The sequence below is a fragment of the Hyla sarda genome, chromosome 6, assembly GCF_029499605.1.
Source record: "Hyla sarda isolate aHylSar1 chromosome 6, aHylSar1.hap1, whole genome shotgun sequence".
NCBI lineage: Eukaryota > Metazoa > Chordata > Amphibia > Anura > Hylidae > Hyla > Hyla sarda.
Window position 1 is genome coordinate 46,398,598 of NC_079194.1, and position 13,625 is coordinate 46,412,222.

Consider the following 13,625-nt stretch of genomic DNA (forward strand, 5'->3'; position numbering starts at 1 on the left):
CCTTTCACCCAATTACACCCATCTATCACTCATATACACTCCTCTAAACCACTCTGCCACCCATGTACACATCTCTACACCCCCAACACCCCTCTGTCACCTGTGTACACCCTTCTATCACCCCATACACCCCTCTTTCACCCCCTACGTCCCCTGTCACCCATGTACACTACTCTATGATCCTCTGTCTTCCATGTACACTCCTCTACACCCCTCTGTCACCCATGTACACTCCTCTACACCCCTCTGTCACCCATGTACACTCCTCTACGCCGCTCTGTCACCCATGTACACCCCTCTACACCCATCTGTTACCCATTTACACTCCTCTAAGCTCCTCCGTCACCCATGTACACTCCTCTACACCCCTCTATCACCAATGTACACCCTTACACCCTTCTGTTATCCATGTATACTACTCTGCGCTCCACTGTCACCCACGTACACTCCTCTACACCCCCAACACCTCTCTGTCACCAATGTACACCACTCTGTCACCCCCTACGCCCCCTTTCACCCATTTATACCAATCTATGACTCATATACACTCCTCTAAACCACTCTGCCACCCATGTACACATCTCTACACCCCCAACACCCCTCTGTCACCTATGTACACCCTTCTATCACCCCGTACACCCCTCTTTCACCCCCTAAGTCCCCCTGTCACCCATGTACACTACTCTACGATCCTCTGTCACCCATGTACACTCCTCTACACCCCTCTGTCACCCATGTACACTCCTCTACACCCCTCTGTCACCCACGTACACTCCTCTACACCCCCAACACCTCTCTGTCACCAATGTACACCACTCTGTCACCCCCTACGCCCCCTGTCACCCATGTATACTCCTCTGTTACCAATGTACACTACTCTACGCTCCTCTGTCACCCATGTACACTCCTCTACACCCCTCTGACACCCATGTACACTCCTCTACACTCCTCTGTTACCCATGTACACTCCTCTACACCCCTCTGTCACCCATGTACACTCCTCTACACCCCTCTGTCACCCATGTACACTCCTCTACACCGCTCTGTCACCCATGTACACCCCTCTACACCCATCTGTTACCCATTGACACTCCTCTAAGCTCCTCCGTCACCCATGTACACTCCTCTACACCCCTCTATCACCAATGTACACCCCTACACCCTTCTGTTATCCATGTATACTACTCTGCGCTCCTCTGTCACCCACGTACACTCCTCTACACCCCCAACACCTCTCTGTCACCAATGTACACCACTCTGTCACCCCCTACGCCCCCTTTCACCCATTTATACACATCTATCACTCGTATAAACTCCTCTGAACCACTCTGCCATCCATGTACACACCTCTACACCCCAAACACCCCTCTGTCACCTATGTACACCCCTCTATCACCCCGTACACCCCTCTTTCACCCCCTACGTCCCCCTGTCACCAATGTACACTCCTCTGTTACCCATGTACACTCCTCTACGCTCCTCTGTCACCCATGTACACTCCTCTACGCCCCTCTGACACCCATGTACACTCCTCTACACTCCTTTGTTACCATGTACACTCCTCTATGCTCTCCTATTACCCATGTACACTCCTCTACACACCCAACACCTCTGTCACCCATGTACACCCCTCTGTCACCCCCTACGCCCCCTGTCACCCATGTACACCCATCTATCACCCATGTACACTCCTCTAAACCACTCTGCCACCCATGTACACTCCTCAACACTGCTGTTACCAATGTTCCCCTTTCTGCTACCTTTTTACTCGTCAACTTTGGAATGTTCCTAATCTCTGTACCTGAGATATGGTTGTGTTATATATAAAGCTGTCCATAGACGATATACTTATTAAAAACACATATATCTTCATATATACGGAAAGACTATGACATGTCTGCAGGTCAAGATTTTACATCTAGCCTGATTGTTATCAGTAATTAATATAAATATTAATTACCTATTTCGTGGTTCCTTTCTTGCAGCTGACGGGGGTATATGTCACGTTCACCTTTTCACCGGGCATCAGTCATCTGTAAAAAAAGACACAGGTATGATAACATGTTCCTGATACATGCTACAGACGCTAATATATATAACACTCTAGGGCCAGAACTACTTAACTCAGGAATTATGGAAAAAGGAGTGGAAAAAGGAACTTAAAATATAATGTATATTTTTGTAAAATATTTTATCTAAATGTTTTATATAATATACAACAGTTAATCAAGTAATGGTAATGTAGGCCTCTGTACACTCCTCTGTTACCCATGTACACTCCTCTACACCCCTCTGTCACCCATGTACACTCCTCTACACCCCTCTGTCACCCATGTACACTCCTCTACACCCCTCTGTCACCCATGTACACCCCTCTAAACCCATCTGTTACCCATTTACACTCCTCCGTCACCCACGTACACTCCTCTACACCCCCAACACCTCTCTGTCACCAATGTACACCACTCTGTCACCCCCTACGCCCCCTTTCACCCATTTACACCCATCTATCACTCATATACACTCCTCTAAACCACTCTGCCACCCATGTACACATCTCTACACCCCCAACACACCTTTGTCACCTTTGTACACCCTTCTATCACCCCGTACACCCCTCTTTCACCCCCTACGTCCCCCTGTTACCCATGTACACTACTCTACGATCCTCTGTCACCCATGTACACTCCTCTACACCCCTCTGTCACCCATGTACACTCCTCTACACCCCTCTGTCACCCATGTACACCCCTCTACACCCATCTGTTACCCATTTACACTCCTCTAAGCTTCTCCGTCACCCATGTACACTCCTCTACACCCTTCTATCACCTATGTACACCCCTACACCCTTCTGTTATCCATGTATACTACTATGCGCTCCTCTGTCACCCACGTACACTCCTCTACACCCCCATCACCTCTCTGTCACCAATGTACACCACTCTGTCACCCCCTACGCCCCCTTTCACCCAATTACACCCATCTATCACTCATATACACTCCTCTAAACCACTCTGCCACCCATGTACACATCTCTACACCCCCAACACCCCTCTGTCACCTGTGTACACCCTTCTATCACCCCATACACCCCTCTTTCACCCCCTACGTCCCCTGTCACCCATGTACACTACTCTATGATCCTCTGTCTTCCATGTACACTCCTCTACACCCCTCTGTCACCCATGTACACTCCTCTACACCCCTCTGTCACCCATGTACACTCCTCTACGCCGCTCTGTCACCCATGTACACCCCTCTACACCCATCTGTTACCCATTTACACTCCTCTAAGCTCCTCCGTCACCCATGTACACTCCTCTACACCCCTCTATCACCAATGTACACCCTTACACCCTTCTGTTATCCATGTATACTACTCTGCGCTCCACTGTCACCCACGTACACTCCTCTACACCCCCAACACCTCTCTGTCACCAATGTACACCACTCTGTCACCCCCTACGCCCCCTTTCACCCATTTATACCAATCTATGACTCATATACACTCCTCTAAACCACTCTGCCACCCATGTACACATCTCTACACCCCCAACACCCCTCTGTCACCTATGTACACCCTTCTATCACCCCGTACACCCCTCTTTCACCCCCTAAGTCCCCCTGTCACCCATGTACACTACTCTACGATCCTCTGTCACCCATGTACACTCCTCTACACCCCTCTGTCACCCATGTACACTCCTCTACACCCCTCTGTCACCCACGTACACTCCTCTACACCCCCAACACCTCTCTGTCACCAATGTACACCACTCTGTCACCCCCTACGCCCCCTGTCACCCATGTATACTCCTCTGTTACCAATGTACACTACTCTACGCTCCTCTGTCACCCATGTACACTCCTCTACACCCCTCTGACACCCATGTACACTCCTCTACACTCCTCTGTTACCCATGTACACTCCTCTACACCCCTCTGTCACCCATGTACACTCCTCTACACCCCTCTGTCACCCATGTACACTCCTCTACACCGCTCTGTCACCCATGTACACCCCTCTACACCCATCTGTTACCCATTGACACTCCTCTAAGCTCCTCCGTCACCCAGGTACACTCCTCTACACCCCTCTATCACCATTGTACACCCCTACACCCTTCTGTTATCCATGTATACTACTCTGCGCTCCTCTGTCACCCACTTACACTCCTCTACACCCCCAACACCTCTCTGTCACCAATGTACACCACTGTCACCCCCTACGCCCCCTGTCACCCATGTATACTCCTGTTACCCATGTACACTCCTCTACGCTCCTCTGTCACCCATGTACACTCCTCTACACCCCTCTGTCACCCATGTACACTCCTCTACACCCCTCTGTCACCCATGTACACTCCTCTACACCACTCTGTCACCCATGTACACCCCTCTACACCCATCTGTTACCCATTTACACTCCTCTATGCTCCTCCGTCACCCATGTACACTCCTCTACACCCCTCTATCACCAATGTACACCCCTACACCCTTCTGTTATCCATGTATACTACTCTGCGCTCCTCTGTCACCCACGTACACTCCTCTACACCCCCAACACCTCTCTGTCACCAATGTACACCACTCTGTCACCCCCTACGCCCCCTTTCACCCATTTACACCCATCTATCACTCATATACACTACCCTGAACCACTCTGCCACCCATGTACACATCTCTACACCCCCAACACCCCTCTGTCACCTACGTACACCCTTCTATCACCCCGTACACCCCTCTTTCACCCCCTACGTCCCCTGTCACCCATGTACACTACTCTACGATCCTCTGTCACCCATGTACACTCCTCTACACCCCTCTGTCACCCATTTCCACTCCTCTACACCCCTCTGTCACTCATGTACACTCCTCTTCACCCATCTGTTACCCATTTACACTCCTCTAAGCTCCTCCGTCACCCATGTACACTCCTCTACACCCTTCTATCACCAATGTACACCCCTACACCCTTCTGTTATCCATGTATACTACTCTGCGCTCCTCTGTCACCCACGTACACTCCTCTACACCCCCAACACCTCTCTGTCACCAATGTACACCACTCTGTCACCCCCTTCACCCCCTTTCACCCATTTACACCCATCTATCACTCATATACACTCCTCTAAACCACTCTGCCACCCATGTACACATCTCTACACCCCCAACACCCCTCTGTCACCTATGTACACCCTTCTATAACCCCGTACACCCCTTTTTCACCCCCTACGTCCCCCTGTCACCCATGTACACTACTCTATGATCCTCTGTCACCCACGTACACTCCTCTACACCCCCAACACCTCTCTGTCACCAATGTACACCACTCTGTCATCTCCTACGCCCCCTTTCACCCATTTACACCCATCTATCACTCATATACACTACCCTGAACCACTCTGCCACCCATGAACACACCTCTACACCCCCAACACCCCTCTGTCACCTATGTACACCCCTCTATCACCCTGTACACCCCTCTTTCACCCTCTACATCCCCCTGTCACCCATGTACACTCCTCTGTTACCCATGTACACTTCTCTACGCTCCTCTGTCACCCATGTACACTCCTCTACACCCCTCTGACACCCATGTTCACTCCTCTACACTCCTCTGTTACCATGTACACTCCTCTATGCTCCCCTATTACCCATGTACACTCCTCTACACACCCAACACCTCTGTCACCCATGTACACCCCTCTGTCACAACCTACGCCCCCTTTCACCCATTTACACCCATCTATCACTCATATACACTCCTCTAAACCACTGTGCCACCCATGTACACATCTCTACACCCCCAACACCCCTCTGTCACCTGTGTACACCCTTCTATCACCCCGTACACCCCTCTTTAACCCCCTACGTCCCCTGTCACCCATTTACACTCCTCTAAGCTCCTCCGTCACCCATGTACACTCCTCTACACCCCTCTATCACCAATGTACACCCTTACACCCTTCTGTTATCCATGTATACTACTCTGCGCTCCACTGTCACCCACGTACACTCCTCTACACCCCCAACACCTCTGTCACCAATGTACACCACTCTGTCACCCCCTACGCCCCCTTTCACCCATTTATACCAATCTATCACTCATATACACTCCTCTAAAACCACTCTGCCACCCATGTACACATCTCTACACCCCCAACACCCCTCTGTCACCTATGTACACCCTTCTATCACCCCGTACACCCCTCTTTCACCCGCTACGTTCCCCTGTCACCCATGTACACTACTCTACGATCCTCTGTCACCCATGTACACTCCTCTACACCCCTCTGTCACCCATGTACACTCCTCTACACCGCTCTGTCACCCATGTACACCCCTCTACACCCATCTGTTACCCATTTACACTCCTCTAAGCTCCTCCGTCACCCATGTACACTCCTCTACACCCCTCTATCACCAATGTACACCCCTACACCCTTCTGTTATCCATGTATACTACTCTGCGCTCCTCTGTCACCCACTTACACTCCTCTACACCCCCAACACCTCTCTGACACCAATGTACACCACTCTGTCACCCCCCTGTCACCCATGTATACTCCTCTGTTACCAATGTACACTCCTCTACGCTCCTCTGTCACCCATGTACACTCCTCTACACCCCTCTGACGACCATGTACACTCCTCTACACTCCTCTGTTACCATGTACACTCCTCTATGCTCCCCTATCACCCATGTACACTCCTCTACACACCCAACACCTCTGTCACCAATGTACATCCCTCTGTCACCCCCTACGCCCCCTGTCACCCATGTACACAAATCTATCACCCATGTACACTCCTCTAAACCACTCTGCCACCCATGTACACCCCTCGACACTCCTGTTACCCATGTTCCCCTTTCTGCTACCTTTTTGCTCGTCAACTTTGGAATGTTCCTAATCTCTGTACCTGAGATATGGTTGTGTTATATATAAAGATGTCCATAGACGATATACTTATTAAAAACACATATATCTTCATGTATACGGGAAAGACTATGACATGTCTGCAGGTCTAAATTTTACATCTAGCCTGATTGTTATCAGTAATTAATATAAATATTAATTACCTGTTTTGTGGTTCCTTTCTTGTAGCTGACGGGGGTATATGTCACGTTCACCTTTTCACTGGTCATCAGTCATCTGTAAAAAAGACAAAGGTATGATAACATGTTCCTGATACATGCTACAGACGCTAATATATATAACACTCTAGGGCCAGAACTACTTAACTCAGGAATTATGGAAAAAGGAGTGGAAAAAGGAACTTAAAATATAATGTATATTTTTGTAAAACATTTTATCTAAATGTTTTATATAATATACAACAGTTAATCAAGTAATGGTGATGTAGGCCTCTGTACACTCCTCTACACTCCTCTGTTACCCATGTACACTCCTCTACACCCCTCTGTCACCCATGTACACTCCTCTACACCCCTCTGTCACCCATGTACACTCCTCTACACCCCTCTGTTACACATGTTCACTCCTCTACACCGCTCTGTCAACCATGTACACCCTTCTACACCCATCTGTTACCCATTGACACTCCTCTAAGCTTTTCCGTCACCCATGTACACTCCTCTACACCCCTCTATCACCAATGTACACCCCTACACCCTTCTGTTATCCATGTATACTACTCTGCGCTCCTCTGTCACCCACGTACACTCCTCTACACCCCCAACACCTCTCTGTCACCAATGTACACCACTCTGTCACCCCCTACGCCCCCTGTCACCCATGTATACTCCTCTGTTACCAATGTACACTCCTCTACGCTCCTCTGTCACCCATGTACACTCCTCTACACCCCTCTGACACCCATGTACACTCCTCTACAATCCTCTGTTACCCATGTACACTCCTCTACACCCCTCTGTCACCCATGTACACTCCTCTACACCCCTCTGTCACCCATGTACACTCCTCTACACCCCTCTGTTACACATGTTCACTCCTCTACACCGCTCTGTCAACCATGTACACCCCTCTACACCCATCTGTTACCCATTGACACTCCTCTAAGCTCCTCCATCACCCATGTACACTCCTCTACACCCCTCTCTCACCATTGTACACCCCTACACCCTTCTGTTATCCATGTATACTACTCTGCACTCCTCTGTCACCCACGTACACTCCTCTACACCCCCAACACCTCTCTGTCACCAATGTACACCACTCTGTCACCCCCTTCGCCCCCTTTCACCCATTTACACCCATCTATCACTCATATACACTCCTCTAAACCACTCTGCCACCCATGTACACATCTCTACACCCCCAACACCCCTCTGTCACCTATGTACACCCTTCTATAACCCCGTACACCCCTCTTTCAACCCCTACGTCCCCCTGTCACCCATGTACACTACTCTATGATCCTTTGTCACCCATGTACACTCCTCTACACCCCTCTGTCACCCATGTACACTCCTCTACACCCCTCTGTCACCCATGTACACTCCTCTACACCACTCTGTCACACATGTACACCCCTCTACACCCATCTGTTACCCATTTACACTCCTCTAAGCTCCTCTATCACCCATGTACACTCCTCTACACACCCAACACCTCTGTCACCCATGTACATCCCTCTGTCACCCCCTACGCCCCCTGTCACCCATGTACACAAATCTATCACCCATGTACACTCCTCTAAACCACTCTGCCACCCATGTACACTCCTCGACACTCCTGTTACCCATGTTCCCCTTTCTGCTACCTTTTTGCCCGTCAACTTTGGAATGTTCCTAATCTCTGTACCTGAGATATGGTTGTGTTATATATAAAGATGTCCATAGACGATATACTTATTAAAAACCATATATCTTCATGTATACGGGAAAGACTATGACATGTCTGCAGGTCTAAATTTTACATCTAGCCTGATTGTTATCAGTAATTAATATAAATATTAATTACCTGTTTTGTGGTTCCTTTCTTGCAGCTGACGGGGGTATATGTCACGTTCACCTTTTCACTGGTCATGAGTCATCTGTAAAAAAAGACACAGGTATGATAACATGTTCCTGATACATGCTACAGACGCTAATATATATAACACTCTAGGGCCAGAACTACTTAACTCAGGAATTATGGAAAAAGGAGTGGAAAAAGGAACTTAAAATATAATGTATATTTTTGTAAAACATTTTATCTAAATGTTTTATATAATATACAACAGTTAATCAAGTAATGGTGATGTAGGCCTCTGTACACTCCTCTACACTCCTCTGTTACCCATGTACACTCCTCTACACCCCTCTGTCACCCATGTACACTCCTCTACACCCCTCTGTCACCCATGTACACTCCTCTACACCCCTCTGTCACCCATGTACACTCCTCTACACCGCTCTGTCACCCATGTACACCCCTCTACACCCATCTGTTATCCATTTACACTCCTCTACGCTCCCCTGTCACCCATGCACACTCCTCTACACCTCTCTATCACCAATGTACACCCCTACACCCTTCTGTTATCCATGTATACTACTCTGCGCTCCTCTGTCACCCACGTACACTCCTCTACACCCCCAACACCTCTCTGTCACCAATGTACACCACTCTGTCACCCCCTACGCCCCCTTTCACCCATTTACACCCATCTATCACTCATATACACTCCTCTAAACTACTCTGCCACCCATGTACACATCTCTACACCCCCAACACCCCTCTGTCACCTACGTACACCCTTCTATCACCCCGTACACCCCTCTTTCACCCGCTACGTTCCCCTGTCACCCATGTACACTACTCTACGATCCTCTGTCACCCATGTACACTCCTCTACACCCCTCTGTCACCCATGTACACTCCTCTACACCCCTCTGTTACACATGTTCACTCTTCTACACCGCTCTGTCAACCATGTACACCCCTCTACACCCATCTGTTACCCATTGACACTCCTCTAAGCTCCTCCGTCACCCATGTACACTCCTCTACACCCCTCTATCACCATTGTACACCCCTACACCCTTCTGTTATCCATGTCTACTACTCTGCGCTCCTCTGTCACCCACGTACACTCCTCTACACCCCCAACACCTCTCTGTCACCAATGTACACCACTCTGTCACCCCCTTCGCCCCCTTTCACCCATTTACACCCATCTATCACTCATATACACTCCTCTAAACCACTCTGCCACCCATGTACACATCTCTACACCCCCAACACCCCTCTGTCACCTATGTACACCCTTCTATAACCCCGTACACCCCTCTTTCACCCCCTACGTCCCCCTGTCACCCATGTACACTACTCTATGATCCTTTGTCACCCATGTACACTCCTCTACACCCCTCTGTCACCCATGTAAACTCCTCTACACCCCTCTGTCACCCATGTACACTCCTCTACACCACTCTGTCACCCATGTACACCCCTCTACACCCATCTGTTACCCATTTACACTCCTCTAAGCTCCTCCGTCACCCATGTACACTCCTCTACACCCCTCTATCACCAATGTACACCCCTACACCCTTCTGTTATCCATGTATACTACTCTGCGCTCCTCTGTCACCCACGTACACTCCTCTACACCCCCAACACCTCTCTGTCACCAATGTACACCACTCTGTCACCCCCTACGCCCCCTTTCACCCATTTACACCCATCTATCACTCATATACACTACCCTGAACCACTCTGCCACCCATGTACACATCTCTACACCCCCAACACCCCTCTGTCACCTGTGTACACCCTTCTATCACCCCATACACCCCTCTTTCACCCCCTACGTCCCCTGTCACCCATGTACACTACTCTATGATCCTCTGTCTTCCATGTACACTCCTCTACACCCCTCTGTCACCCATGTACACTCCTCTACACCCCTCTGTCACCCATGTACACTCCTCTACGCCGCTCTGTCACCCATGTACACCCCTCTACACCCATCTGTTACCCATTTACACTCCTCTAAGCTCCTCCGTCACCCATGTACACTCCTCTACACCCCTCTATCACCAATGTACACCCTTACACCCTTCTGTTATCCATGTATACTACTCTGCGCTCCACTGTCACCCACGTACACTCCTCTACACCCCCAACACCTCTCTGTCACCAATGTACACCACTCTGTCACCCCCTACGCCCCCTTTCACCCATTTATACCAATCTATGACTCATATACACTCCTCTAAACCACTCTGCCACCCATGTACACATCTCTACACCCCCAACACCCCTCTGTCACCTATGTACACCCTTCTATCACCCCGTACACCCCTCTTTCACCCCCTAAGTCCCCCTGTCACCCATGTACACTACTCTACGATCCTCTGTCACCCATGTACACTCCTCTACACCCCTCTGTCACCCATGTACACTCCTCTACACCCCTCTGTCACCCACGTACACTCCTCTACACCCCCAACACCTCTCTGTCACCAATGTACACCACTCTGTCACCCCCTACGCCCCCTGTCACCCATGTATACTCCTCTGTTACCAATGTACACTACTCTACGCTCCTCTGTCACCCATGTACACTCCTCTACACCCCTCTGACACCCATGTACACTCCTCTACACTCCTCTGTTACCCATGTACACTCCTCTACACCCCTCTGTCACCCATGTACACTCCTCTACACCCCTCTGTCACCCATGTACACTCCTCTACACCCCTCTGTCACCCATGTACACCCCTCTACACCCATCTGTTACCCATTGACACTCCTCTAAGCTCCTCCGTCACCCAGGTACACTCCTCTACACCCCTCTATCACCATTGTACACCCCTACACCCTTCTGTTATCCATGTATACTACTCTGCGCTCCTCTGTCACCCACTTACACTCCTCTACACCCCCAACACCTCTCTGTCACCAATGTACACCACTGTCACCCCCTACGCCCCCTGTCACCCATGTATACTCCTGTTACCCATGTACACTCCTCTACGCTCCTCTGTCACCCATGTACACTCCTCTACACCCCTCTGTCACCCATGTACACTCCTCTACACCCCTCTGTCACCCATGTACACTCCTCTACACCACTCTGTCACCCATGTACACCCCTCTACACCCATCTGTTACCCATTTACACTCCTCTATGCTCCTCCGTCACCCATGTACACTCCTCTACACCCCTCTATCACCAATGTACACCCCTACACCCTTCTGTTATCCATGTATACTACTCTGCGCTCCTCTGTCACCCACGTACACTCCTCTACACCCCCAACACCTCTCTGTCACCAATGTACACCACTCTGTCACCCCCTACGCCCCCTTTCACCCATTTACACCCATCTATCACTCATATACACTACCCTGAACCACTCTGCCACCCATGTACACATCTCTACACCCCCAACACCCCTCTGTCACCTACGTACACCCTTCTATCACCCCGTACACCCCTCTTTCACCCCCTACGTCCCCTGTCACCCATGTACACTACTCTACGATCCTCTGTCACCCATGTACACTCCTCTACACCCCTCTGTCACCCATTTCCACTCCTCTACACCCCTCTGTCACTCATGTACACTCCTCTTCACCCATCTGTTACCCATTTACACTCCTCTAAGCTCCTCCGTCACCCATGTACACTCCTCTACACCCTTCTATCACCAATGTACACCCCTACACCCTTCTGTTATCCATGTATACTACTCTGCGCTCCTCTGTCACCCACGTACACTCCTCTACACCCCCAACACCTCTCTGTCACCAATGTACACCACTCTGTCACCCCCTTCACCCCCTTTCACCCATTTACACCCATCTATCACTCATATACACTCCTCTAAACCACTCTGCCACCCATGTACACATCTCTACACCCCCAACACCCCTCTGTCACCTATGTACACCCTTCTATAACCCCGTACACCCCTTTTTCACCCCCTACGTCCCCCTGTCACCCATGTACACTACTCTATGATCCTCTGTCACCCACGTACACTCCTCTACACCCCCAACACCTCTCTGTCACCAATGTACACCACTCTGTCATCTCCTACGCCCCCTTTCACCCATTTACACCCATCTATCACTCATATACACTACCCTGAACCACTCTGCCACCCATGAACACACCTCTACACCCCCAACACCCCTCTGTCACCTATGTACACCCCTCTATCACCCTGTACACCCCTCTTTCACCCTCTACATCCCCCTGTCACCCATGTACACTCCTCTGTTACCCATGTACACTTCTCTACGCTCCTCTGTCACCCATGTACACTCCTCTACACCCCTCTGACACCCATGTTCACTCCTCTACACTCCTCTGTTACCATGTACACTCCTCTATGCTCCCCTATTACCCATGTACACTCCTCTACACACCCAACACCTCTGTCACCCATGTACACCCCTCTGTCACAACCTACGCCCCCTTTCACCCATTTACACCCATCTATCACTCATATACACTCCTCTAAACCACTGTGCCACCCATGTACACATCTCTACACCCCCAACACCCCTCTGTCACCTGTGTACACCCTTCTATCACCCCGTACACCCCTCTTTAACCCCCTACGTCCCCTGTCACCCATGTACACTACTCTATGATCCTCTGTCACCCATGTACACTCCTCTACACCCCTCTGTCA

At 50.0% G+C, this 13,625-nt stretch overlaps 1 protein-coding gene across 1 annotated transcript; it reads left to right on the plus strand.

The window, feature by feature from the left end:
• Positions 1-2,072: 2,072 nt before the first annotated feature.
• On the plus strand, positions 2,073-12,898 carry LOC130275529 (DNA-directed RNA polymerase II subunit RPB1-like). The gene is made up of 2 exons (XM_056523588.1): positions 2,073-4,299; positions 11,755-12,898. Exons 1-2 carry the CDS (start codon positions 4,248-4,250, stop codon positions 12,810-12,812), a joined length of 1,110 nt encoding a protein of 369 aa, XP_056379563.1. The 5' UTR covers positions 2,073-4,247; the 3' UTR covers positions 12,813-12,898.
• The last annotated feature ends 727 nt before the right edge of the window (positions 12,899-13,625 follow it).